Source organism: Odocoileus virginianus, chromosome 5 (assembly GCF_023699985.2).
Source record: "Odocoileus virginianus isolate 20LAN1187 ecotype Illinois chromosome 5, Ovbor_1.2, whole genome shotgun sequence".
NCBI lineage: Eukaryota > Metazoa > Chordata > Mammalia > Artiodactyla > Cervidae > Odocoileus > Odocoileus virginianus.
In genome coordinates this window covers 7,933,898-7,960,957 of record NC_069678.1, presented here as the reverse complement: position 1 = coordinate 7,960,957, position 27,060 = coordinate 7,933,898, and the positions used below count along the sequence as shown (strand labels likewise).

The 27,060-nt window shown below is 46.8% G+C and overlaps 4 protein-coding genes and 1 non-coding gene across 10 annotated transcripts; 1 reads left to right on the top strand and 4 right to left on the bottom strand.

Annotated features, from left to right (window-relative positions):
- The first annotated feature begins 10 nt into the window (after positions 1-10).
- On the top strand, positions 11-15,085 carry CDC42SE1 (CDC42 small effector 1). Of its 4 annotated transcripts, none has more exons than XM_020912437.2 (5): positions 11-100; positions 10,656-10,968; positions 11,490-11,600; positions 12,471-12,560; positions 12,792-15,085. In XM_020912437.2, exons 2-4 carry the CDS (start codon positions 10,915-10,917, stop codon positions 12,543-12,545), a joined length of 240 nt encoding a protein of 79 aa, XP_020768096.1. In that variant the 5' UTR covers positions 11-100; positions 10,656-10,914; the 3' UTR covers positions 12,546-12,560; positions 12,792-15,085. The 4 variants fall into 4 exon arrangements, with proteins under 4 accessions (XP_020768096.1, XP_020768088.1, XP_020768105.1 ...); XM_020912429.2 differs by lacking the exon at positions 11-100 and adding an exon at positions 7,454-7,576; XM_020912446.2 differs by lacking the exon at positions 11-100 and adding an exon at positions 7,628-7,716.
- On the bottom strand, positions 1,512-11,174 carry MLLT11 (MLLT11 transcription factor 7 cofactor). 2 transcript variants are annotated; one of them, XM_020912414.2, is made up of 4 exons: positions 11,014-11,174; positions 7,835-7,968; positions 6,550-6,621; positions 1,512-2,781 (listed from the first exon to the last, which is right to left on the bottom strand). In XM_020912414.2, the coding sequence occupies exon 4, from the start codon at positions 2,773-2,775 to the stop codon at positions 2,503-2,505; it is 273 nt and encodes a 90-aa protein (XP_020768073.1). In that variant the 5' UTR covers positions 2,776-2,781; positions 6,550-6,621; positions 7,835-7,968; positions 11,014-11,174; the 3' UTR covers positions 1,512-2,502. The 2 variants fall into 2 exon arrangements, with proteins under 2 accessions (XP_020768073.1, XP_070323411.1); XM_070467310.1 differs by lacking the exons at positions 7,835-7,968; positions 11,014-11,174 and having other exon boundaries at positions 1,512-2,777; positions 6,550-6,764.
- Positions 15,086-15,578: 493 nt separating the features above from the next.
- Positions 15,579-17,968, bottom strand: C5H1orf56 (chromosome 5 C1orf56 homolog). 2 transcript variants are annotated; one of them, XM_020912389.2, is made up of 2 exons: positions 16,806-17,968; positions 15,579-15,849 (listed from the first exon to the last, which is right to left on the bottom strand). In XM_020912389.2, exons 1-2 carry the CDS (start codon positions 17,850-17,852, stop codon positions 15,829-15,831), a joined length of 1,068 nt encoding a protein of 355 aa, XP_020768048.2. In that variant the 5' UTR covers positions 17,853-17,968; the 3' UTR covers positions 15,579-15,828. The 2 variants fall into 2 exon arrangements, with proteins under 2 accessions (XP_020768048.2, XP_020768058.2); XM_020912399.2 differs by having other exon boundaries at positions 17,054-17,968.
- Positions 17,969-18,167: 199 nt separating this feature from the next.
- On the bottom strand, positions 18,168-27,004 carry BNIPL (BCL2 interacting protein like). The gene is made up of 10 exons (XM_020912352.2): positions 26,618-27,004; positions 25,502-25,597; positions 25,238-25,302; positions 24,794-25,018; positions 21,360-21,542; positions 21,067-21,169; positions 20,773-20,904; positions 19,498-19,584; positions 19,211-19,309; positions 18,168-18,770 (listed from the first exon to the last, which is right to left on the bottom strand). Exons 1-10 carry the CDS (start codon positions 26,659-26,661, stop codon positions 18,734-18,736), a joined length of 1,071 nt encoding a protein of 356 aa, XP_020768011.1. The 5' UTR covers positions 26,662-27,004; the 3' UTR covers positions 18,168-18,733.
- TRNAG-CCC (transfer RNA glycine (anticodon CCC)) lies at positions 25,755-25,825 on the bottom strand. The gene has a single exon. It is a non-coding gene; the product is annotated as a tRNA-Gly (tRNA).
- Positions 27,005-27,060: the final 56 nt, after the last annotated feature.

Here is a 27,060-nt window from a genome sequence, read left to right as displayed (position 1 = left end):
ATCTATGAAGAGAAAATGATCGGAAAATCCGTATTTGTATTCGAACAGGACTATGGTGCGCCCTAGAGGTTCACTGTCTATCCTCGGAAGGCGTTTTGAGGTAAAATAGTGTGTATTCGCGACGTTTTAGACAGGACTATTTAGCGAGGCGGAGGATTGTCGATTACGTGTCGTATAGGTCCGGCAGGGGACGGACCCGATGGTTTGTTTTGGCGCCAAGAACTTGGTGAAATCGGATTCTGCCCATCTGTCCCGCTGTCTTTTGGTTGTTTTTAGAAAACTATGTTTCGCGGTCCCACCCTCGGGTGAAGATGTCTGGGACTTTGCAGGGTTTGCGCGTGATTTGAGCTCTTGTGCCGGACGGACATGTTTTCCGCTACAGCCTGAATGTAAGGATCCTAGAGCCAAGCTGTCAGCAGTTATTTCTTGGTGGGGGCTTGGAAGATGATGGAGCAGGAGTTTGCAAATTCATTTAGGCACCTTGCTTACCAGTTGATTCCCATCTCCACCTACCATTCGCCAGGAACTAAAGGACAGCGCGAAGTCGGGAAAGAAGACTTTCGAAAATAAATAGAAAAGGAGACATCACTGCTCCACTCTATTCGATTTTGGCTTTTGTCGTTGATGGTGGGGACCATCAACGCTTTCCAAAGCCTATGGGGAAGATTTACGTGCTTTTTTAAAAAAAATATTGAAGTTTAGGTGATAGTGTGTTACTATCTGCTGTACAGCAAAGCGATTCTGTTGTAACTATATATATATATATATATATATATATATATATATATGCTTATATTCTTTTCTATTATGAATTACCACAACGTATTGAATATCGTTCCCTGCGCTATACAGTAGGACTTAGTTTATCCATTCTGTATGTAATAATTTGTCATCTGCTAATCCCAAACTCCCAATCCATCCCTTTCCTCAACTTCCGTAGATCTGTTCATGTTCTTCAAAGGACTTATTTGGCATACTGCCCAAGTTGGTATTTACAGCTTTGAGGGTCAAAATCAGCCTTGTTTACAACCTCTTCTGTTGTCTGACTCGTTGTCTCATACAGTAGGTACTCATAATCTACTTATAAATTAGCCCAAATAGCTTTTTTTAATGAAGTGACTTGTAAGTATAAGCATATAACATATTTGGGTTAAAGTCATTTGTTTTCCTAGGGACCCAGGCTGAGATAATGAAGTGCAGATTTAATGCCACAGGTTCCTTCTGCAGCATCTGGAATTACTGCCTAATACACTGGTAGTCGGGGGGCAAGCCCAAGAGTGGTTGGTTACAGCTTTCTCCAAAATAATTTTTTTTTTTAAGTTGTTTTCACCCTTTTTCTTGTTACTTATCTGTACAACCTGAAGTTCATCATTATAATGTATAAAGGCTACTTAAATCCTTCTTCCCCAAAGTTGCACATCAGATAAAACATATAAGCTGAACATGGAAGCAAAGCTAATTTTTTAGATCTATGCTGCTTCCTGTGAAGAGAGAAAACTAGAATCCAGTCCTGGGATTGAATATCTTTATTAAAGAAGTGATTAAATGGCAGCACAAATCAGCAGCAATAATTTGGGGAGGAGTGGGTAGGGTCAGAGTTGATTGTTCGTTTCATAGTGTCAAGGTAGCTGAAGAACTGTGCCCAAGGCCCATTTGATCAGTATCCTACACTAAATGCAGGAGGGCAAAACTAAAATACTAAGGCCCACGCCTATGCCTTTTAGAGACTGAATAAAATCTTAAAATTATCATAACAGCAGGATTGCATTTTAAGATTTGAAATCTGATTTTCCTCAGCTAATGTTTTCAGCCCACAGGAGCAAAACTGTAAATTGAGTAGGCTTAAAGGAGGAACAACTTTTGAGAGAGTGTAACTGTTTCTGAAATGATTCAGGGCTTTTTTCTTATTATCATCTCCCACACTGTGTTACTTCCTCTTGTTTCATACCTTTAACTGCCCCTAATTTCTCTGAGAAAAAAGTGTATCACAAGAAGCAGCAGGATTACCTTAACCTTTTAGAAACCCTACAGTTTTATAGCAGATAATCTCAAATTTTACAGGGTTTTGTAAGAAACCTGTAAGTATTGAAGAAATACTTGTTTCCTGGCTTGGGACAAGAAATTAGGAAGGTTTGAGCACTCTCTGAAAGCTGAATAAAATGAACTTAAAAATCAGTCCTCCATTTTACACTGCTATACAACTCAGTGGTGCCCTCACCAGTCTTTTTTCTGGATTTAATGTCTGGGGAAGGAAAGGAGGAATCCCTGTGACCCAATACTCCATTGCTTGAACCCTTTACTTTGTGACTTGAGGACTTTTGAGGAAAAATTGGTAAGATAAATAAATAAATACATACATAAAACAAACTCGGGCAGATTCATCAGCACCACCTCAACACAGTAAGGGGGAGACAGTAAGATTGATAGGGGAAAAGGGTGGAAGGAAGGGGGTCTTAAGGTCAGGCAATGAGGGCAAAGTGGTGGAAGAGAGAGGTCTTGGGCTTAAAGCAAGTCCAATTCGAAGGAGTGGATGCTGGCAATGGGAGCTCTCCAAAAGTTGAAGGTGCTGTACTCAAGGAGGGCATCGTCTTCTGGGTTTTTCTCCTGTTCTGCTCCAGTTGCTTGTCCCGTCATTTTGCCAGCGCTGCTGTCCTGGATCTTGTAGGTGGATGTATCTGACAGACCCAGGCCTTCCAGCTCCGACAGATCCAATTCTGGAATGGGCATCCTCCAGAAAAGAAAGGAGCTGTACTGGCTACTCACAGGGTCCCTCATAACTTCCTGGAAAGAAACCAATTATCAGTATTCATGCTACAGCCACCTCTTTGTGGCCCATGGCCTTTCCCCATTTGCCTCTGTACATAATCCAACCAGGACAAGTTTTCAGGAATCTGCCTCTGTTACCTTTTCCTGCCATTTCCTAACTGCCCCATCTTAGAATAACTTATTTACTGCCTACTGCTTGGGTCTGGTTTTCAAGGCCTTCCAGAATCTGGCCCCATTCTTCCTAGTACATTTTATGCCACAGCTATACTTTTATTCCTGTCTCTTAACTCTACACTCTCCATCTTAAAATACTATCCAAGTTTCAAGGCTCCATTCAAGTCCCTAGAGGAATCTCCATTGACTTCTTACTATATTTCATATCCTTGATTTCTTCCTGCTTAATAGGTCATGGTACCTCTGAAAAGGGTTTCTGTGTCCATGATTTTCCTATTTTCCTCCCTGCTTTCTAAACCCTACTGTAAACTCACTTCTTCTAGGAGGACATCCTTAAACTTAACTCCATCTAGCCTATTGCAATATCTCCTACAATGCCTGTAGAGTTTTACCTGACTGCATCAGTTTGGGGTTACAGATCACCGTTATGTGTCTTATATAAGGATAATCTTACCTCCTTCAAGGGACTGAGAGTTTCCCCAAGTAAAAACTAGTCTACTTTACACCTTCTTCACAAGTGCTGGGCTTTGCACACACACAAAAAACATCCAAAGCTGCTGGATGTATTACAATGAATACTTTCCCACTCCCATTTATAAGCCCACAGATAACTCTTACAGCCTATCTATTTCTCTCTAGTCTACCTCTCCTTCAAAACAAAACCTGGGTTCTTACTTTTCCTATGCTATAACAGGATCTCTTTTCTCTGATAGTGCTGGAATACACCTGATGATAACAGCAAATGGATTGGAAATTTCAGGAAAGTTTAGATTGGAAGAAGATCCTTTAATAGATTAGATACTTTTCCATGTTTTAATGAGTACTCCTTTTATCTTTCCTGTGTGCCCCATGCACACCCTGAAGTTAGACTATTACACCTCCTTGCGACCTCCCTATTGCTTACTAACCAAGGGAAGGGGCAAGAAGCATTAGTTGAAATGTTCCCAGAGGAGCAGAAAGAACATTCCACTGCCTCCAAAAATAGAATCCCCATCTCACAAGGCTCTCCTCCAGCACACTCCATTGGCTTTCACCAGGCTTTGAGACTACTAAATAGTGACCTTAAATAAGTTCCAAAATGCCCCCATAAATGTGGCAGAAAAAGTAGGCTTTAATCTAGTGTACAGTTATATGCGAATATAGGGGTTTTAGGAATGTTAAGTGGGTAGACTAGGGTATTTTCAATGTTAAAAGCGAATTCTGAGTTGCTCTTTGTCTTCTTAGATTCAGGCTCCAAAATAAACCCTGAGAACTGAGCATTACTCAGCAGAGAAGCTGCTTAGAAGGAGAGTAATTTGGGGACTTGAAAAGGGTGGGGGAGCATGTTGGAAAGGTGAGGTCATCATCCTATGATATTCAGCTCTGATCATCTCCACAGTAATTTGTAGAGATGTGCACAGAAAGCTATTAAAAAAAAAAAAATGTTCCTATCAACCAACTAACCCTGGCTTAGTCTGGGACTGTAGAGACTAAGAAAACCTTCCCACAGGGATTTTAATTAATAATACTAGTTTGCCTATCTAACTGGTCTCTTTTATATTTCCTCCAGAGTAAGCTTAATATAATGCTTAGCACATCATAGGCTTTTTTTTTTTTTTTAAGAAATCCTATTTTACTTACTTATTTATTTATTGGCTGTAACATGTAGCATATGGGATCTGAGTTCCCCCACCAGGATCAAACTCTCACCCCCTGCACTGGAAGCGTGGTGTCTCAACCACTGGACCGCCAGGGAAGTCTCCCTGCCCCCCTCCCCTTTTTTTTAGAAATTCTATTTTAAATAGGCTCTTTAAAGAATAGAATCATGGAGGAGGAGAGGGAAGCTTAGGATTTTAAAACTAGAAAACACATTAGAAATTATCCAGTTTGGATAGGGTCTCATAATTTCCAGTCTGACCCTCTTTTGATGTATTATACATAGATAGTTGCCTGCAGCTTGATATAATCCTATACCAGTATTCTCAGAAAGAACTGGCAAGAATTCTTACTTCCTGAGGAACAGACATTCAGTGGGTTTGGTGTTGATTATTCCCATGATTAGAATTTGAATGGTGAAAATGCAAAAGGTAGATGAGAGGAAGATAGGATCTGAGAAAGGGAAAAAGCTCTTTGACAAACTGACTCCTTTTCTTCAACCATTGTATGTATAAAAACTGCCCAACCAATTCTGAGTGTCTGGCAGAGCTTTTCTTGAAATTAAAAAAACAAAAGGAAATTTTTACAAAATACTAACTTAAAAGGCCCCAAATCCCTAGCCATGCCATTCATTGACTCAGAGACAGTTATGTGGTACCAAATGCATTTCAGAAAGGCACTCAATCAAGCATATCGGCACTTAAAATCAAGTCAAGAATATTGGCTGTACCGAAAATGAAGCTAAAATCTGCATTAGCAATGAAATTTCAAATTTAATATAGTATAGATTTAATCCCCAAGTACCCGAATTTTGCACAAGTTTCCTTTTCAGCTAGCTTTCTCTTCCCCAAATATTCTCTATCCATGCCTCATCTATCTTTATCTCTCTCATTTATTTATTTCAAAGGGCTTGGATAGTGCCTTGTACAATACATGCTCAATAAATGCTTCCCACTATCCTTCATTTTAAATTATTCACTTGTTTTAGGCAACAATAATTTCTAAATATCACTGTCTATTCTTAGAGATACATGATTAGCAAATACACAGCATAAAGTGGCTCTCTCTGAGCCACACGGACACGCCCAAATACCCTTTGTCCAGACCCTCTGGGAATCCAGGGCCTACCCATCAGGGCCTTGCTGTGTCATGCTGCCACCATAGAGGGGACAAGGGATGGTGGTGGAGGGGAACGGAACCTCCCTGGCATCATTGTAGGTGTCTCATTCTGGGCTTGGATTTTCCTACTAGCCACGTCCTTCCCCCACCTACTCTACTGAGCTACAATGAAACATTCCCTTTCCAAAATCTGCCCCCATTCCTAGCTCCCGTGGACTGCACTGATTGCAGTAGGAAATCAGGCAGTTGTCCGACACAGAGGTCCCTACCCTCCTACCTCAAGCTGACTCTTCGGAGCAAAGGTTTGGGAATGGGACAAGGAGATTTAAAAGAAAAGTCAGGATTAATCTCAGTATTATCACATCTCTCCCCCCAAACTCCTTCCTATGGAGACAAATAAGTTTGGGGTGAGGGTAGACACATCAATGGAACATGACAGAAAAAAAATGAAAATACAGAGAAGTAGAGGCCAGAGTGGTACAGGAGGACTAGAGAGTCATTAAAAAGAAAATGACAGCTTGAAAAGAAAGATACAGATAACTGAAGACAATAATTTTATTATCTTCAGGACAAATTATAGGCAGATTAACAACTGAAACAGAGAGATAAACGCTGAAAAATAGCTACATGTAAATTGTTAGAAATTAATGTCTGTGTAAAGGATTATAAGGCATGGATGGAGATCTTAGGAAAGATGTAAAACGGTGAACAACTACCTACCTATTGTTCCCAGCGCCGCCTTCGCTCCTAAAGAACTGTTCCCCCACCCCACCCTCATTAGGGGGTCTTCAACCTAACTAGCAGCACCTCTCTTATCTTTTCAGCCCGTTGCCCTCCTCCCTCAGTCTCGTTTACCTGTTATCAATGAATTACTAGCGTGTTCCAAAGATGGAGGGAGTACCTCAGGGCTCCGGTGTGTGCTCTGGGCTGGAGAAAAAGAAAGCTACTGGGGCTTTGACGGCTTTGTCTTCACTCCCTCCCTGCTCTGTGACAGAGCCAGCCTGCTCGGTCTCCCCCTGCAATGCAGCCCCTCCTAAGAAGGGCGGAAGGACTCCCCGCCCCCTCCCGGTCTGACTCGGCTAATTCAAATGATAGGTTCCAGAACACTTGAGGGAGGGAGACAGGATTAAAGCATCTCCGTGGGTTTATTGGTCTGCACCACGGTTCCAGCACCCCCGTGCTGACTGAGGGAGTAATGAATGAGCACTTAATTGTCCTCTAATTTTAGGTTTATGGATTAAAAAATCTTGACTCTAGATAACGATAGAGGAGTGTCCCTTTATTCCCCGATTTAAGGATTTCGAGTTACTCGAAGTGTTCTCGAGAATCAGAAAAAATTCTCCAGCCCTCCCTCCCGATTGCCTCCCCACTCTCACAATGGGTAAATAAGCTAGCCCCCTTCCATTTGGGTAAGGGTACAGGAAGATCGGGACGGGGGTGTGCTTCTGCGGATCTCTGAACTCGGTTGGGGCCGGAGGATTCCCGGGCTCCGCTTCCTTTTTGCCCCGCAACCGCCGGCGCGCAAAGGTGACGCGCGGTTCCGGACGGTCCAGGGTGGGTGCCAGGCCCTCCTCGAGGGCCCACCTTCCCGGGTTCGCCCGGCAGGGCGGCGGCCCTCGGGGGCTTCCGAGGCCCCTCCCACGTCCTTGCACAGCGCAGCGCCTCCTCTGTCCGGAGCAGGGCTCTGCGCCCGGCTCTCAGCCGGACGGGTTTCGTAATCGCGTCGCGGCCGTTTCCGCCCTCGGCCAGCCCCACCTCTGCCGGTCCGCCCTCGGCTCCCCCATCGCGCCGAGGAGCTAGCCTGGGAACCCACACTGGCGTGCCCCGAGCGGGAGCCCCCCCATCAGCTGCCGCCGGACGCCTCGATGCCGGAGCAGAGCAGGTGAGACCTTGGGGTCGGCCACTCCGCCGGTGCGCCCCGCCAGCCCAGCCTGGCTGAGACGCACCGGATGCTGGGGGTGGGGGAGCAGGGAGTCCGCGGCTGTCGAGATGCTGGGTCGGTGGCAAACGCGGGTGCGCTGGGTGAGTAACCGTCCCTGTCCACGCTCCGGCGGTGCGCAGGTGAGGCCAGTGAAAGAGCAGAAGAGAAGAGTGTTGGGGGGAGAAGGGCGGTGGAAAGAAGGTCTCTTTGGAGACTCACCAACCACGGTGCTGGGATGTGCCAACAAAGTGAAGCACAGCTGGTCCAGGAAGGTCTGAATCTGAGACAGGCAGTTACGGAAGACAGTGACAAAGTCGGAAAAATTCACAGAGAGGTCCCAATCCTAGTTCAGCCTTAGGAGAAGCAGAGAATTTCTGGGTAGAGTTGCGGGTTTGGGGGCAGAAATGGAGTCTATGGGACTGAATATATTGGGGAGGGGGAGTTGAGGGTCTAGATCTGTTTGCTCTTAAGCCTCCACAAGACCTTCCCGGGGGAAGGGCCCGGTTGGTGCTGGGGCAAATGCCTGTCACTTGACTGAAAAGTGGAGTCCCCGCTACTTCTCTAGAGCCCCTCAGCAGCCCTCCTCCCTGGAGGTCTTCAGAAGGGCCAGCTGCAGCCCCGGGCTCATGGCCAGAATTGCCCGCTCCATTCTCTCCATTCTCTTTCTTTCTCTCTTTCCCCAGCTGCTTCTTGTGAAGGCTTGTCAGGCAGCGGGTTGGAGGCCTTGGGGCTGGAGGCAGCGGGACCGGGAAAACCGGTTTGGGGCTCGAACAGTACTAGGGAACTACCTCTGTAAATCCTTTCTCCCTGAACCTCTCTCCCATCCGTTCTCCTGCTCACTCCCTGGCAGTTTTAATGTTCTTAAGCTCCGGTGTGATTTGGGTGTCTTCTCCACCTCTGTATTTCACCCTTCCTATTTGGGACTCAAGCCAGGTCAAGGCACTGCTTGACTGTCAGGATATGGCCTTATCTGATCTGATCCTGACCTCTCCTGCTGTTTACCCAGCCCCTTCCCCTTCATTTGTGGGGTTGAAATAGTGGGTAGTGGGTTCTGGTGCCTCTTCCTCCTGGACTGACCAGGTCAGGGCTTCGTTTGTCCACAACTCACTGCTTTAGAGATTTAGATATTTTAAAGGAGAGTGGCAGCCAATCACTCTTACTTCCTTTTCTGACCTTGCTCCCCTCCCCCTCGCCGCCACCGCATTGACCCTGCCCAGTCTTCTCCTCACGCTGACCCCGCCGCCGAGCTTCAGAGACCCTTATGTCCTGTGTCCTAGGGAATGGAATTTCCTGGTCACTTCTCATCATCATTGGTCATTTCATGCCAAGTCCCACACACACACTTTCCCTCCACCCAGCCCTGGCCAGGTCCCTGGAAAAGGAACAGAAACGTCCTTGTTCCCTCCACTGCCCCCTTCCCTCTCTCCTCCTCCCCCTCCTCTCCCCCGTTCCCTCCCACCATCCGCTTCTGTCCACTCAGCTTTGAGCAAGGGGGGGTTTTGGAGGAGAGTCCAGTCTTAGTACAGCGTGTCTGGTAGTGTTGGGGGTTTCCTCTGATTCTTCATTGTTTTCTTCATCCCCTCCCACCCCCCAATCCTTCCCAAGCAACACCACCACCAACACAACAAACCCTGTGACTGACTGACTTTCCCACTGACCACAGCCCCCCTCTGGACAGCTGCATTCTGACTTCCTCCCCGTCTCATTACTTGTCCCTCCAGTGGTGGAAAGGGAAGTTAGAGGAAGCCTGGACTCCTGGGTCCTTCCATCCCCCAGAAACTGTACCTCAGTGTTTGTGTGAGCTCATCTCAAAGCTGAGAAAAAAAATCCCTCTCAGCTCTTAGGTCAGTCTAGGGTGCCAGAGCATCGGGGTTCCAGTCCTGGAGGGAGGGGAGATTCCTATCCAGGCTCAAGTATGGTGTCCGTGAAATTGCCCTGTCTGGAATCTTTGAGGTTGCTTGTATTATCCGACTAGGAGAATGCACTGAAGACAGAGGAAACCCATGTGTGTCCTAGTAGTGAAGTAGTGTCCTTGGACACTAATGCTACTGGAAAGTTCCTCATACCTGGTTGGCTGATGAAGACTGGGGGTGGAAGTGCTAAGGAGGGAAGAAAGAGAACAGGTCAGAGCATGAGGGGAGGAGGCAGGCCGGCCCAGGCCCCATGGGCGGAGTGGCACGACACAACATGTGAGGAGGGTGGGGAGCCTGGAAGGAGATTCCTCATGGGACAGAAGATACCTGGCGTGTGTCCCTACGACCTTTGCACAGATGATCGCCACAAGACACACGGAGAAAGGGCCCTGCCGCCTATGTGCACATACAGGTGCACACACAGGAGTGCGTTGATACAGAACACAGTAAAACAGTGTAGGCAGTCCGCAGGAGGGATCTCAAGGTCAAGTAATGAAGGAACTATTAAATGGCTTTTGGGAGGGGTTGGAGCTCACTTGAGGGAAATGAGGAGGAACCAGGGCAGGGAACAGAGAGGGAAGAATTCCTCACTGAAGAAAATCTTTCTTAGGTTCCAGCCTGCTGCAGTTAGTCACCCAGGACCTAGGTAATCAGGGCTTCTCTTGGTAAAGAAAATCAAGGTGTTCAGGGTAAGGTAAAGAAAAAGGGAGGGTCAGGGGTGGAGGCCTTGTTTGTGAGAACAAAAAACCACCATTTCCTCTTTAAAGTCACTTAAATGCCCCTCCCCTTCTGCCCTAAACCCAGGGAGAAGGGAGGTGGAGCTTGAGCACCCCAACTTTGTTCATTTCTGCCAGCATCTTTTGGTCCCCTCCCATCCTGTCACCTTAGCTTCTAGCCCTCTTCCTCTCCCAGCAGCTGCGGCTGCTTAACCCCTTGCTGCCCTGTTGGTTCTTTGCCTTTCTCTGAGCGTCATACTTTAAGGTTATGTTTACAGAGGTTAACACTGGTTACAGGACTGTGGCCTTAAACAGGAGCAAGAAGATACAGGTTCATAGGAGGCTTCTCATGGAGTGGGGGATGGGGGACTTCTCCTTAACTTTTCTTCTCTCTTTACTCTGTTCTTCCAGGGTTCCAAGTCTGTGGAAGACATAACCTTGCACCTGCCTGCCCACCCCACTCTCTGACCTTGCTAGTCTCTCAGGATCTGAGACGTTGACCTTCACCGCTCATCTCAGGGCTCCAAGGACTCCACTTTGTCTAGACCTGTCCAGCTGAAACTCAGGGCACTGTTACACCTGAGGGGCGTGAGGGGAGGGCAGTCAAGGCACAAGAACAGAGCCCTCTGGGGCCTCAGGCAGAGGTGTGAAACTGGAACCATCAGGGAACATGAGTGAATTTTGGCACAAACTGGGCTGCTGCGTGGTAGAGAAACCCCAGCCGGTGAGTCTCCCCAACCCCACCCCAACACACACAGAAATCAGTTACCATAGACTGTGACGAAGACACTTTGTATGGAATCTACCGTCTGAAAAGCCCACTTCTTGCCTCCCTCTCTGTCAGAATAGCTTCTAAGGCCAGGCTTGTGTGGGCATGGAATAAAGGGGCTGAATGATGGAAGGGGTGAACAGTCCCAGCTGTCACTTCCTTTTCCTGTCCATTTTGAGTTGGACAGGAGGTTGTAGGTGGAGCTTAATACCTGTCAGTTTGCCCCATTGTTTCCTCATCAGCCAGAGGTGACTTTGACATGCCCTTTCTCTGTCTACTGTGCAGGCCACTGCTCTTACCACCCTGCCTGTGTCCTCTACATCTGTGTTGTTCTAGCCCCGCCTTTCATACCCTAATGGTTTCCCTATTATAGTGCCATATCCCCTTTGCCCCCAGGCCCTTAGCTCTTCCCTTAGTGGTTTTTAAGACTCTTACCTTCCTCCACTGTGATGTAACTCCCTATCTTCTCCAAGCAGAAGAAGAAGAGGAGACGGATTGACCGGACCATGATTGGGGAACCAATGAATTTTGTCCACCTGACTCACATTGGCTCTGGGGAGATGGGGGCCGGAGATGGACTTGCCATGGTAACGAAGGAATGGGGAGAGGTTGAGATGGGATTGTGGCCTGGAACTGTGCCCCGTTTTGAAAGTTGAACCTGGAGGCATAACAGAATACTCGAAGGGAAGCACGAGGCTAGGATTCTAGTCCTGTTCGCAGGCTGCATAAATCTGAGATCTGGCATTTCAGGTCTCTGGTATAGTCGCCCTCATCTTTACAATTAGCAAATTGTTCTTCATTGGGATGGAGGATATATGTCATAATAGTTATTTAGAGGGCTTTTTCCCAAAATCATAACCCTTCCTTCTTTCTATTAATTAAGAACTGTCTCAAAAAAAAAAAAAAGAACGACTGTCTCAGCGCCATAGTAAGTCATATTGAGGTTGGGAGTGTTGGGTCAGGGAAAGGGCTGAGCACCTCTGTCCTAAATACTGTTTAATATGCGTTTCTGCTCTCAGAATAACAGAGGACTTCCCTGGTGGTCCATTGGTTAAGACTCCACACTTGCAATACAGGGAGCATGGGTTTAATCCTTGCTATCAGGGAACTAAGATCCCACATGCCATGCCGTGCCCCTCCTCCCCAAAAAAAAGAGGGGGTGGGCTTGGAGATATTGAAGGAATCTTTTCACCAATTATGAAATTGAGATAAATATGAGAGAGTCCTTTGTGAGAGAATCTTACTTGTAAAAGGCCTACTTTATCGCATCCTCATAAAGGTCGATGTGAAGGGAGGCATTGAAACTTCCCTTGGAGGAATGGAGGTTAGTTTTGACCTTTTCATATTTATTTTCTTGTCAAGGAGATGGGGTCAACCTCTTCCCTGGAGAGCACAGGGGAGAACTCCTGCTGTGCTATATTAAGGTTTTGGAGGGTCTCACGTGTGCTTTTTCACAGACAGGCGCAGTTCAGGAGCAGATGAGATCCAAGGGAAACCGAGACAGGCCATGGAGCAATTCTAGGGGCTTATAGCTCCCGACAGGAATGGTGAGTGATTAGAGCAACTGATCCAGCGCCTCTCGCCCCCTGCCTTGGAACCACAATCCTTTGCAGGAATGGGAAATGAAGGGAAGAAGAAAGAATTAGGATCCAGAAAGGCAGAGGGAAAGAAATAGAAAAAAAGAGCACGCTGTGGAAACCATTAAGAGTGTGAACCAGGTGGTGCACTCTCCCAAAGGTTATCTTCGAGGCTAATCTTCTTTTTTTCTCTTTAATCAGGATCTGCTATGTGTCCAGCCTCCACTCTGTCCAGCCCAGAAGAGATGCTGCCCCTACCAGTTCTCCTCCCAGAATCAGTGACCCAGGGCCCCTCTTTTCCCTGTCTGTCTCATAGTGCCTCAGAAGGCTTGGGGGCTGGACTCCCTTTCCTCCCTCTGGTTGTGGCCCCTCCTGGAGATGGGGTCAAGGCAGCAGGACTGACCAAGTGATGACTAATTGGCCAGAGGAGCTCAGCTGAAGCCTTGGACGCTCTCAGATCTGAGATAGGAGATTTCTGGGAACTTGGAATGAGTTCCTGTCTCCTGAATGATGGTCTAGGTGCCGTATGTTTTTAAACTCCTAACCTGGAATTCCTTACATGTGGTGGGTAGGTGAGATGACCTAAGCTGAAACCAGCTTTGCTGAGAAGCTCCCTACCTCCCTGCATTTGTCTTTCCTCCTGGAGTGAACTGAAGTGGATGTCAGGTCGGGTCTTAGGGGGTGACAACTGGCTAGTCTACTCCTTCTTTTTAGATCGTGGACTTTAAGCTCACAGTCCCTCACTATCTCTGCCAGTACCAGGTTCTTTCTCTCAGAAGGTCTCTAGCTCTATTTCTATAGCATCGCTGACTCCCTCAGATCTTTTCCTCTTTTTTTTTTTGATTAAAATTTTAATTTAAGTTGAGATCTCTTAGTTTCCCCATCTTGCTACTACCTCTGTCCTTAACCCCAACCTTGTCATGAGCCTTATTATTTCCCACTGGATAAGAGTTAAGGGGTGGGTCTTAACCTGGAGACATTCCTTTTTAGTCTTGGGGATCTGCCTTCTGCCAACCTCCCTGCTGGCCTAAGTGAGAGGAAGAAGAGGGATCTTGGAGAAGAACCCAGAAGGCTGCAAAACTAGGAGTTTATGTCTCAGGGTAGACTTATTGATCGCTGAGGATGGGAGGGGTGGTGAGATAAGTAGGTTGAAAATAGTCATCCTAAAATGAGCTTAAGATCCTCACAGCATGGGAGTTAGAAGACCTCTAGAGCAAGTTTTTTCAAAACTAGGCACTGTGACATCTTGGACTGGATAATTCTTGGTAGGGAGGGACTGCCTTGAGCATTGTAGGACATTTAGCAGCATCCCTGCCTGCCCTAGTTGTGACAACCAAAAATGTCCCCAGATGTGGCTAAATGTCTCCTAGAGGGCAACCTCCCTGCTGAGAACCACAGCTTGAGAGTCAAGATATTTTCCTCTTACCTGACTTCCACTTGTTCATCCTAAGCCTGAACCATGGATCAGTGAGGGTCTCTTGTAAAATAGGTTCGACAGGGCTGCACCTAATCCCCAAACTCTCCTCAGTGTGTTGCTTGTGCTTGCATGGGTTCACGTCTCTGTATGGACATGTGCTGCAGTGCTCTGTCCTTATTCTCTCCAGGGTAGGGGTTCCTGCATTGTGGGGGCCTGAACAGGGTGAAATGGGGTTGTGGAAGGGAGGAAGAGAAACAGTAGAGCTGCAGTCAGCCCAGCTTATCCTCCCCACATTTAAACTGTATTTCTGTGCCCTAGTCCTAGAACCAGACACAAATAAGACTCAGGGAGTTTTGTCTGACGACCAGCGTCTCACTGCCCACCTGGCTGAGGAGTCTGCCTTAGGTGGGAAAATGTAGGAGCAGGGTCTTTAAGGCACTTTCAGTTTTCTCAGGTGTTTTGTTCTGGCCCCTTCCTTGCAGGGTATTTAGAAGGGCAGAACAGATAAGCTCCTGCCTGCTCAGAGATGAGAAGGCAGGGGTCTCGTTAGCTCAGTAACAGGAAGCATCCTGTTTGATGGGAGTGGGAGTCAGGAATGTAAGAACTAAGGTCCACTCTGCTGATTCCACCATCCATGTGGTTCACCCCCACCTAGAGTAACTGAGGTTCTAATTTCTTCAAATTTCAGTTTATTTCCTGCAGTTTTTCAGTGTCTAAGCTTGGTCATAGGGATGCATTCCCAATGTACTCAGTTCCAGTTTTGCTAATTGCTCTGCAAGTAGCTCAATAGCCTGAGGGTTATACTAGATCTAAAGGGTGATCAGGATAGGGCAGGAAGATGGGGACCTCCTGGAATCTCTGGTCACCCTGATCTTGAGCCCTATTCTACTGCCTGTTCTTTACACACAATCTTCTTTTCTTTGGTGCTCTCTCTCCTTTAGCTACCTTCTCTAATGTGTATGCTACCATCATTTTAACAATATTGAGAGTGATGGGAATGGGTTTGAGAGTCATAATTTATATTAAAAATTGTTGGACTTTTAAATACATTTTCAAATAAAAAACAGTTGAAGCAAAATAGTTGCAGAGTAATCACTACAGGTATGTGTGGGTTAGAGGGTTGACATTGTTAATGAAGGCAACTCCGAGAAAGTGGCTGTTGTCGAGTTTTGGTCTGACCTTGCCTCTTCTGAGGAGAGAAGGCGAAGTGTTGCGAAGGCAAGGAGACCACTATCACCTTCCAAGGGCTCAACTCGTTCTTCCTGTTCCTTTTTTGGGGGCATTCATCTGAGATTTTTCAAGTCTTTAAAGAAGTACTTGTTTAAAAACAACTTTAGAAATGAGGAAGATGAGGACTTCCCTGGTGGTACAGTGGCTAAGACTCCGAGCTCCCAATGCGGAGGCCCCAGGTTCCATCTCTAGTCAGGAACCAGAGGCCCCTTGCCACAAGTAAGAGTTCACATGCTGCAACTAAAGATCCCAAGGCCTCAACTAAACCCGGCGCAGTCAAATAAAAATTTTAAAAATAGAGGACATGAATAGACATTAAAAAAATAGAAATGAGGAAGATAAGCAATATTAACATTTTTATCCTGGAGGAGAGGGGAAGAGACCAAGTCATGCTGTTAGCTACACAGTTCAGTTTTAAGGTTCAAGAGATTTATGGTCTCTCCTTCAGGTACCTCTCTACAAAGATACATGACCAAACAGTTTTTTTCTAGTTTTGTTTTTCTGTACTAAAAATATATCCAGTGGGTACTGGGATTCAAGGGGGAGGAGAGGTTGAGATGCTGACACCTCCTCTTGTGGTTGAAGTGGCCGTTACCTCTGATTTCTCTTTATCTGGGTGAGGAAACAAAATAGAAGGGAAAATATTATAACCACATCCATATTCTTTTCCCTTCCTTGCCTCATTTCCCTCTTTCCACAAACCCTCATCCCCTCAACACTATTGCACACTATGCTTTATTATATTGAATAATGGTTTTGGACATAGAAGGAGAAAGACAAGGACAGAAACTGACAAAATGACCAAGTATACATTTTATTGTCTTTCCCCAAAGGACCTATTATCCTGAGACCTTGAGAATATTTTATCAGGTCAATCAGGAACTTTGGTAGCTCTTTTGGTAAAAGTAAAGGACTATCCTTCCTTGAGAGTTCTTAAGTTTCTGGGAATAATCCCAGAAGGACAATTCTTTGGGTTAGTAGTGGTTAAGAGCATTGGCACTAGTGTCAAACAAACCTAGTTTAAATCCTGCTGTGATTCTACTCCTTACTAGCTTTGAAAGCCCTGTTTCTCCATCTGTAAGGTGTGAGTAATAATATGATAGGGTTGTTGTGAGGATTGATCCAGGCAAAGTGCACAGAGGAAGACCTCAGATATTGGGGGCTGTTACTGTTAAACTGCATTAATAAACTGAAAACCATGAATATCTTCCACATGCATTAATCATCTCCACATCAAGAATTCTTTATATAAAATAAATGGAAAAAAAAATCTGAATTATGTTGAAAAAAAAAAATTCTTTATATAGCTATCATCTTAACAATTTGGTCAGTAAACATCTAGTGACCAACAGTACATGTTGCCTAATAGCCAAACAGCAGTTGCTCAAGAAATGATATATGGAATCAATGGCTAACAATAATGTGAATAACCAATGCATATTATGAAACAATAACCAAACAAGTTAACAGTTCATGCGGACATGCTGGCTGGTTTAGCAACAGGTTTCTGTATATCAGGACTTTTCAGATTCATTAACAAAAATCCTGGCTCATCACTAAACACTTACTGGTTCCATCTCTGTGAACATTGTAGAGAGGTTGTTCCAAATATCCTCCAGCCCAATCCTGACCCGTTTCCAGAAAGCATAGGCTGGGTGGGGGCTGGGAATGGGACTGGGGATAAAGGGGGTGGGCCTGAGTCTGCTGGTTAGAGGGGGCAAGGGAGTGGTGGTGGTGGCGGCCCTGGTGGTGGCGGCCCTGGTGGTGGCGGCCCTGGTGGTGGCCTGAGTGGTGCAGCTGGTGTCAGCACAGAGACCTGCATCTAGGGGACACTCCTCCCGCTCGCGGTTGCAGGGGCATAGGTGGTAGGTGCAAGGCCGGTGCTCGGTGCGGAGTTGACTCAGCGCCCCAACTCGCAGGCGCCCCGAAAGGCCATGCAGTCTCCCGGCCCGGGTCCGGCTCATAGTGCCCGACTTGCAGTGGCAGTGCCACGGGCCCCAGGGCAACAGCACCAGCCGCAGATCCTCCGGCGCTGGCATGGCCGTGGGCGAGGGAGGAGGCCACCGGTTCAGGGTGGACCCTGCCGAGGACCACAGGTTCGCGGTACTCTCAGAGGGCTGTGAGTCCACATTAGCTTTCCAGGTGGAGTGAGGCAGGCTTGAACTCATCTTGATGTCGGAATCCTGGTCATTCGCTGTAAGGTCTGGGCTAGGCCTCCCAGACGTAAAGCGAGTCGTACCGTGAGTCTCCGACTCGGTGTCATTCCTTCTGGCGTAAATTACAACCCCTTCTTCCAAAGACCCATCCTCCTCCTGCGACAATCGTGCCCTGCTGCCTGTGGCCACCGTAGAGGCTAAGAGCTCCGCAGCGGCCGGGCCTGCCAGGCGGTCGGCAGCGGCCACGACGTCGTCCTCATCCTCCATTGTCACCCTCATTCTCGGGGATACAACGCCTGAAGTGGTCCGGGCGGTGGTTCTGTAGCTGCGGGTCACAGGGCCCCCGAAGCGGAAACTGTCCCGCGGCATCGCGGTCGAAGTCAGGCCTTCGGCCCCCGCCGCCCGGGGCCCCAGACTCAGCAGCAGGGCCCAGAGCAGCGCGCCGGCGGCGGGGACCATGGGGCTGGACGGTGTGGGGTTGGGAGGGAGCCAGTGAGGAAGGCTGGGGCTCCCACCTTTTCTCCCTCCCTTCAGCTCTCGACCCAGACCCACCGGGTCGTTAGAACCGAGGCCCGCGGGGGGAGGGGCGGGGGGTTCGCGCGCGCGCCGCGCCCCTCCCCCAAGCCCGCCCCCGCAAGGGGCGCCCTGGCAGGCCCCGGGACTCGGGTGAAAATCCCACGGAACATCTGCAGCGAGAACTCTGTGCCGGAACCGACCGACGGATTGTGTGTGATGCAGCGGTTGGGGAAAAAGTAGTTCACTTCCTGGGCGCAGTGCTTAATAAATCTCTGATTTATTAAGAGATAAAATTTACTACAGATCAGAATTTACTAAAGAGGACAAAGTACAGGTTTTGAAAGTGCCCCTGCTTGGGCTCACAGGCAGCAGACGTGACTACTGACGGGAAGAGGGAAATAGAGGCTCTTCAACGTTGAGGCTACTGGTTCCTGGCGCCCTGGAACAGGCCTGCCCTCCGCATCCGCCCACCCCTCACCTCTACAGACTGCGGGAATACCCCAGGTGAAAAGGATCGCGGACTCGAAGAGATGAAGTGATTTGCCCAAGGTTCTACAGCTAAGGCAGCACAGCTTTCCACTTGCCTATTAAAAAATGCCACGACATGCAGCCCTCCAGCTGAAACGAAAGTTACCCAGCACATCAGGGCCCTGCTTTGAAGTCAGGTGCATGGAAGGAAAGACATCCCACGGAGATGTGAAGATCCAGTGGTACTGGGGTTGAAGATGAGATGATTTACAAAACAGCTCAGATGTGTCTGGGTTTAGGGTGTAGGCAGATCCATATCTTTGATTGGTTCTTAAGCCCATTTTTCCAGTCCTACGCTAGGTTCTTCCTGAGCCATGGAGATCGTGGTCCAGCCTAGGAGGAAAAGAGGGGAAAAAATCGGTACAAGAGCAGACCCGGTTTTTATTCAGGGATTTGGGGAGAGAAGCCAGGTGAATTGGAAGATGCTTGGGTCCTTTGTTCCCTAACAACCCTCCCCCACTGGATATTCTCTCCTATTCACTGCCAAAATCCTTTCTTAATTTCTAGAGCTGATCTGAATCTCCTTAAATTCTATGCTGTGATTACTCCTTTATTCCTTGATGCACTTATAGGGATAATTTTTTCATTTGTTCTTTTTACAGTAGTGTCCTTAATTTCTTCTCTGCATGTAAGGAATTTTCCCAGATACACAGAAGCAGCTGAAAGCAGAGCCTGTCTTTCAATTCCTTTGTATCTCCCTCAAGGCATTAAGAAAATGCAAACTGGCTTTTACATATCCCATCCCAGACTTTTATCCTTAAACCAGTACTCACTGTCTGACAACTTCTGGGATGTGGACCTGATCCATGGAGATGAGTTGGGCCAGCTCTCCAAGGCTGTTCAGAAAACGGATCTTTCGTGTGAACTTGGAACTGAAAAGAGAGGATCAACCAAGTGTCTTTTACACTAAGAAGAGGGCTCCTGGAGATCCTTACAAAGTGCAACATAACAAGTAGAGAGTGGTTAAAGCTAGAAGGAGTCACAGTGGAGCAAGAATGTCTTAATCTTGATTGTAAAAGTGGGGAGAGGGGCAGGGGGTCTTTGTCCCCCAAGCAAGTACCTGATGAAGGGCCGAAGCAATGCCAGGAATGCCTTCATGTACCAGGTAGCATGGACAACCACCAGAGCGCGCAGGTTTTTCCGGAGCCTGAAGAAGAACATGAGACCATCGTACTTTCCTTCCACCTTCATACCTGAAGATCAGGTGGAGCTACCTTCTGTAATTTATTTATTTTTTTTTTTTCCTTCTGTACTTTAATTTCCTTTGCTGCTTCTCTAATTCCTAGATTTCTCTTGACAGTTGGGTTGAATCCCCATTCCTTTAATTGCCATCTCAGCTCCATCCATCTTGCTTAACCTTCTCTTTTTCTAGGAAACCCTTCTCTCAGAATCCCTTAGCCTGGTCTTCTCAGCCCCACTTCCTTCCCTTGCCCTATGCCCTATGCTCCCCATACTTCTTTTTGTATTGTCCTTCATCCCTCCATGGCCAGGTTAAGACCAGTGAGGAGAGAGAAAAAAGGAACCAGAAGAGAAAATTGGGCAAATGGAAGATGGAGGGAAGAAAGGAAAAAAAGAAAAACCAGGGGGAAAAAAGGCATATAAGGCAGGGGTTGTGGGTTGGATCCCTGGTAGGGGAACTAAAATCCCACATGCCTTGGAGTTAACTAGACCCATGCACTGCAACTACTGAACTTGTGTACCTAGACCAAAGAGCTTGTGCATGGCATCAAAAGATCCTGTGTGACACAGGAAGATCCTGCATGTCACAACTAAGACCCAACACAGTTAAATTAAAAAAGAAAAAGGCATAAGGGTCAAGGATGAAGGAAGACAAGAAAAGACAATGGACATATGGAAAATGAAATAATCAGCAACACCATGAGAAAAGGAAGGGCTGCCTGCCATGTGCCAGGCAAGGCACCATGTTGATTTATTTGATTTTCACAAATGCTTAGTGGCAAAGATATTATCATCATTTTACAGAGAAGGAAACTGAACCCCAGAAAGGTTAAATCACTTGCCCAAAGTCATACAGGTAGTAAATGATAAAGGTAAGATTTGAAACTAGATTTCCTTGACTCCAAGAGAGGACAGAAAACAGAAGAACTGTAGGGGGACAAAGAAAAGTGGAAGAGGGAGTTCCCTGGTGGCCCTAGTGGTTAGGATTCCAGGCTTTCACTGACTGCCTGGGGTTCAATCCTTGGTCAGGAAAATGAGATCCCAGGGCCAAAAAAAAAAAAAAAAGTAGAAGAGACCGAATAGAAGAAAAAAATGGAAAGATGGAAGAGAAAATGATAAGATAGAGAGTTATAGCCCTCTTGTCCGAGAGGCTCACCGCCGATCCAGAGTGTGATAACACTGGCGTATCCAGCTCAGAGGTGGAACCTGGGCCCTACTTGTGCCTCCACTCAGGTGAACCAGCAGATAATTTTCAGCTACCAGCAGCTCCAGAGTTCCCACTATGTACCTGGAGAGATGAAATTGTCAGGGAAGGTATGCGTTTGGGGTTATGGGGAGTGAGAGGGACATTGCTGTAGACTTGACAGTCAGTTACTGATCAGAGAGGGGTGCTTTTTAACGTTTCCCTCCATAACATCCACTCTGGAGCCCTTTAAGCCTTCCACTTCACCTGAACAAGTGTTCCATGACATAGGTGTAGTTGGGGATACTGCTTCTGGGTAGGTAACAGGAAGCAAAGAGGATAACAGCATTGAGGCCATCACCATGGTAGCCTGGGGAGGAGAAGGGGAAAACTCACTCAACAAATAAGTACTGATGGACAGTACATCTGTTTAGGTTGAGCATCTCTGTGGGTCTCTGGAAGTTGAAGGAAGGATTCTGAACACAATAACTGAATTTCCAGCTTCAGCATTTTATTCAAGAAGTCACAGTTCTTACCCCTTCACTTATTATAGCCATTACCTCCATGAGATAGGACTTTCTTATAGGGCTCAATGACAGTCATGTCCACTCGCTGCTCCCGCTGTGCTGTTCGGAACACCCTCCAGCGATGACCATCTTCTCCGGCCACATCCCACATACAACCTCGGCCCAGCCTTTCAGCTGCCTCACTGGCCCCCAGGCCCTCTGCCCGAGGCAGCTCATCTAAAAAGAGGGAGGGGGAAGGATCGACAAGGCAGAATACTATCTTTAGCATCTTGAAACTTCCTTAGATTCTTAGCATTTATTACCCCGACAACTAATTCCTCATGTTCCCCCCATGACTCTAGCCCTGGTTTGTCCAATCAACCCAACTTTTTGCTGATTTCTCTTTCCTGTGACTTATCATCCTCACTTTGTTACTGGACAATGGCCTGGAGGTAACCTTGAACTATGGTAGCTTGATGGCCCCTGCCATTTTCCCAGATTCTTTCTTTCTTCTGATGCCTTTCCTTCCTTGGGTGAGCTCATTTATTGCTGTGTCTTCAGTTACTGCCAGTATGGTGATGACTCCTCTCTAACCCAAACTGCTTTCCTGACACCAGAGCCATATTCCTGAATGTCTGGAGTGGACATCTCTATTTTGTGTTTCTCTGTCATCTCCAAGTCACCAGACCCCAAGTGCAACTCACACTCATTCTCTTCCTCTTTGCCATATTCTTTCTTGATGAATGACCCCATCCATATAACTGCCTGGGAGAGAAAATTCTATGCCATCCAAGACTCTTACTTCTTTACCAGCCCTCAAGCCAGATCCTCCTCCATCTACTTCCATTAGATAATAAATTATTCTTTCTGCTCTTACTGTCCTGGTATAACTTCTTAGCATTTCTTATCTGGCCTTACTACTAGCCTTCTATCTCCCTACTCTTATCTGTTTTCTTCCATCCCACCCACCACTGCTAGAGCAAACATTTTTTCCTCCCCTCCCATTTTCACTCAAATAGCAATATTCTCAGAGAAGGCAATGGCACCCCACTCCAGTACTCTTGCCTGGAAAATCCCATGGATGGAGGAGCCTGGTAGGCTGCAGTCCGTGGGGTCGTGAAGAGTCGGACACACTGAGCGACTTCACTTTCACTTTTCACTTTCACGCATTGGAGAAGGAAATGGCAACCTACTCCAGGTTCTTGCCTGGAGAATCCCAGGGATGGGGGAGCCTGGTGGGCTGCTGTCTATGGGGCCGCACAGAGTCGGACACGACAGAAGCGACTTAGCAGCAGCAGCAGCAGTATTCTATATTCACTAAATTTTTGCATGATTTTTCCATAGCCATAGAAAGAACTAATTCATCTTAAAAAATAGTTGCATTCTATTCCATTGCATGGATACACAGTAAGAGAATTAACATCCTACTCACAGATCTTTAGGTTGTTTTCAATCTTTTAAAAGCCATTAAACCTGATCATGTTATTCCCTTGATTAAAACTCACTGCCAAAAAAAAAAAAAAAACTCATTGCCTACAGGATAAAATCTAAGCACCTTAGTGTGGCAGCAGGGACCTCCATAATTTGACCCTTGCCTATTTAATACAGTCTTTTGTCACTCTCTTCACTGCCCAGTCCTTCAGATCTGTAATATAATAATATATACTTTGGTTTTGTTCCTGGCTCCTGACTCTAAAGGTGAAAGTAATATCTTTTCCTATTCATAACAGGCCTCTTTCAACCACACAAATTTATGTTAATGAGGTGACTTTGGAAAACTCCTATGGATGGGTGACTGGTTGCCAGGTGAAGTGACCATGATTAGAGGGATGAACTTTTGCCGTCTCCCCTCTGAGAAGGGGAGAGAGATTGGAGGTCATGCTAAATCACTAATGGTCAGTGATTTAATCAGTCATGCCTACATATGAAACCTCCATAAAAAAAACCCTAACTGAGACTTCCCTGGTGGTACAGTGGATAAGAATCTGCCTACCTACCAATGCAAGGAACATGGGTTCAGTCCCTGGTCTGGGAAGATTCTACATGCCGCAGAGCAACTAAGCCCAAGAGCCACAACTCGTGAACCTGCACTCTAGAGCCTGCCCCGCTGCAACTACTGAAGACTGTGTGCCTAGAGCCTATGCTCCGCAACTGGAGAGTAGCCTCCACTCATCCCAACTAGAAAAAGCCCATGCACCGCAGTGAACACCCAGCACAAGCCAAAAATAATAATATAAACAAACAAACCCTAACTGAAGGGATTCTGAGAGGTTCCAGTTTGGTGATACACAGAGGTACTGGGAGGGTGGTGCTCCCCTTTCACATCACTTGTCCTATGTATTGCTTCCTTCTGGCTGTTTCTGAGCTGTATCCTCTTATAATAAACCTGTAATCTAGTAAGTAAACTGTTTTCCCAAGTTCTGTGAGCTGTGCTAGCAAATTATCAAATCTGAGGAGGATGTAGTGGGCACCTGTGATTTACCCCCCGTCAGTCAGAAGTACGGGTGACAACCTGGATGTGTGATTGAAGTCTGAAGTCTGAGGGCAGTCTTGTGGGTGAACTCTCAACCTGTAGTATCTATACTAACTCCAGGTAAGTGTTGTGACTGAATTGTAGGACATCCAGTTTGTGTCTGGAGAATTGGTGGGGGAAAACTGATACATTTGGTATCAAAAGTGTTGTGAGTAGAGAAGAAATCAAAGTTTTCCTTAATACCCAAAGAGTCACGCTCAATACCTTGAATTCCCCGTCATACCATGCTATTGCCCAATTTGCTTTTTCCGTCTCGAATGCCTCTCCAGCTACCTGATAAGCTCAGAATTGTTTCCTCTGTGAAGTCTTTCTTAATACCTCTCAGGCAGAACTGACCTTCGCCTTCTCCCTGCTTACTCTGAACCCCACATACATGTAGATCATAATCTTTACTGCACTTATCTGTTCATATGTTTATTTTATACTAAACAGACAGTTCCCTGAGGGTATGGATTATCTTATTCATCTTCATAACCTGGCTGTAGCTCATTGATGTCTTCCCTGGTGGCTCAGATGGTGAAGAATCTGCCTGCAATGTGGGAGACCCAGGTTCAACCCCTGGGTTGGGAAGATCCCCTGGGGAAGGGCATGGCAATCCACTCCAGTATTCTTGCCTAGAGAATTCCACACACAGAGGAGCCTGGAGGGCTAGAGTCCATGCGCTTGCAAAGAGTTGGACACGACTGAGCGACTACACTTTCACTTCCAGCTCACTGATAGCATATAACAGTTATTCAATAAAATTTCCTTCAATAAATGAAGTGGCCCTCCCCTCCCCCCATACTGACTACTCTCACATTGGATCTGTAGGCTCCACCTTTCCATTCCAAGGAAATTTTGCTCATCTTACCTCTTGATCCCCTTACTAGTTCTAACTTCAGTCCCATTAAATCCATCCCGAGCTGCTTTAACACTGGCCTCTACTACCAGCTCAGTCCTCAGCTTTCTTTCCCACCTTCCCATTCAAATTCATGTCCACTGTCCAGCAGCTCCGAGTCTGAAGGCGTCTCCAACTCGTCTACCTCCAGGTCAGAACTGCCATCAGAGGAGGAAGGTCCAGAGTGGGTGGGAGAAGCTCCATCATCTCCAGGCCCCTTAGTCAGATTCAGTCGCAACTCCGGGGCAGAAAGACGCTTGCGCATGGGGCGCCGGCCACACAGGGCTAAAGTGCTGGGGGTGCCTGGGGTTGGAGGAGGGGGAAAAAAAGAAGAGAAAGATGGATATGTGTTGGTGCAGGACATTAGAATTCCTGTTTATGTCAGTGACCCTATGGGGTGAATTCTAAAGAAGGACTAATGCGGGACATTTGGGAAAAGGGAGGTAGAACCACAAGGGGACAGGCTGGCAAAAGCTTGAATCTAGAATCAAGGACTTGAGGCCTAGGTTCTCATTTACCTACCTGCCTGTGTGTCTCTTCCAGGATCATGAGGATCTTCAGAAGGGCCAGTCTCTTCAGGAAGCAGTCTAGACGGGGAAAGCCAAAAAGGGGGGCAGAAACATAGGTTAAAGCATTAAGCCAGGTATCACTTTATCAACTCTGTTTCCCTACCATAATTTTATTTCTTCTTTTCCATCTCGCTCTCTTTCAAGTCCAAATTTACCATCCCCACCCTCCATTTGTGACCAGCTCTTCTTTTTCCCAGCCTCACTCATACATCCTCACCTAGGAAATTCTTCATCTTGCCATTCTTCCTTCAGCTCCAGTTCCCCAAGTCTCAAGGATGCTCCTAGTATTGCTGTTTCTGCATTCTCCCTGATGCTAAGATAGTCCCCCAGAAAAAAAATATTACTATGAGACAAACTAGATGTATCTTTAAAATATATATACATAAGTATGTATGTATGTATATATATATATAATTTATTTATTATTTATTTGCCTGTGCCAGATCTTAGTTGCAGCACCTGGGGTCTAGTTCCCTGACCAGGGATTGAACCTGGGCCCCCTGCATTGGGAGTGCAGAGTCTTCCACTGGACCACCAGGGAAGTCCCTAGGCAATATCTTAAGGGAACTGGAAAGGAGGTGAGAACACTGGCAGGAAGAATAGAAGTAAGGTACAGCAGAGGGCAGGCCTTAAATAGAACTCAGATCTGTTGTCTCCTAGATGTTTCTACCACCTTCACTTGTTGAAAGGCAATCGTCCCTACTGCTGAGTGTGGGAGCAGAGGGAGCATGGAAGGTCCCTCTAAGATCCCTCTAGCTCTAAGGTCAAAAGCTAAATTATTTTGACCTGTGTGGCAGTTGTTCCACCTGGACTGTAGGGGTGAGAGGTATTTCGTATTACAATTCGCTGCAACCTGACAGACCTGCCCAGCTGTCACTGGGCAAAGCGGGGAAAGATGGCACCTTGTCAGGCTCGCTTTACCTCCATCACACTGGGGAGTGGTCAGGGGAACCATGGCATGGGTGGAGGGGTGGGGGAAGAAGGTAAGGAGGAAGAGAGATTTGCTGGGAAGGAGGACCTGGATCTTAGCATAGTTCTGGGGCAGCTTTTCTTATGGCCATTCTAGAGGGTAGGAGTTAGAAAATGAACAGGGGTAGATTTATTAGACACAAAGTATAGAAATTAAGCAATAGGGAATTACCCTGGAAACCCCTGTTCCCTAATTCCCGTAGGATACTGGTACTTCCTACCTAAGGCCACCCCCATCCCTTCCCTGCCAATTAGTTCTCTTAGTCTTGTCTCTGCTAGGACTTGGTAAGAGCTGGATGGTGGGAAAATCCCTGAGGACTAGTCACTCCTTGTTTCCGATCACGTCAGCCAAGATCTTACTCACCCGAGATCCACCGTCTTTTCTCCAGCTTCTTGTATAGTTCCCATCTTCACAAGTCTTCCTGTCACCTTCAAACACTTGTAGTTGTCGGGGAGCCGGATGCCCCAGCTCCCCAACACTTCTGTACCCCCTTTTTCTCTGTCTCAGCTGTTGTTCCTCTTGCCTCTAAAGAGGAAGGAGGGTTGGAAGGGAGGTAACCTCACCTTCAAACAGGTTTTGCCACCTCCCTTCCCAAGAAGCAGGTTTGCACAAAAGACAAACCCTGCCTATGTGGGGGCGGGTTGTGGGGAGGAGAGTACATTTTCTAAAGTGGCTAGTCTTGGGTGAGTCTAGGAAGACAATTTTCTAGACTCCTTGAAACCTTCTGGAAGCTGCTTAAAAAAAAAAAAAAAAAAAAAGGCAATGGTAGAAACCATTTTGGTTTTAAGACTATCATGTGATTACTT

Coding starts and splice junctions, on each gene's coding strand:
- MLLT11 (XM_020912414.2), bottom strand. CDS start 2,775: ATGAGGGACCCTGTGAGTAGCCAGTACAGCTCCTTTCTTTTCTGGAGG.
- CDC42SE1 (XM_020912437.2), top strand. CDS start 10,915: ATGAGTGAATTTTGGCACAAACTGGGCTGCTGCGTGGTAGAGAAACCC. Junction 10,969..11,489: donor TGGTAGAGAAACCCCAGCCG/GTGAGTCTCCCC, acceptor TTCTCCAAGCAG/AAGAAGAAGAGGAGACGGAT. Junction 11,601..12,470: donor CCGGAGATGGACTTGCCATG/GTAACGAAGGAA, acceptor GCTTTTTCACAG/ACAGGCGCAGTTCAGGAGCA.
- C5H1orf56 (XM_020912389.2), bottom strand. CDS start 17,852: ATGGTCCCCGCCGCCGGCGCGCTGCTCTGGGCCCTGCTGCTGAGTCTG. Junction 15,850..16,805: donor TGTTCACAGAGATGGAACCA/GTAAGTGTTTAG, acceptor TTCCTCACCCAG/ATAAAGAGAAATCAGAGGTA.
- BNIPL (XM_020912352.2), bottom strand. CDS start 26,661: ATGGGAACTATACAAGAAGCTGGAGAAAAGACGGTGGATCTCGG. Junction 25,019..25,237: donor TGGAAGAGACACACAGGCAG/GTAGGTAAATGA, acceptor CTCCAACCCCAG/GCACCCCCAGCACTTTAGCC. Junction 21,543..24,793: donor ACATGAATTTGAATGGGAAG/GTGGGAAAGAAA, acceptor CCCTCTTTTTAG/ATGAGCTGCCTCGGGCAGAG.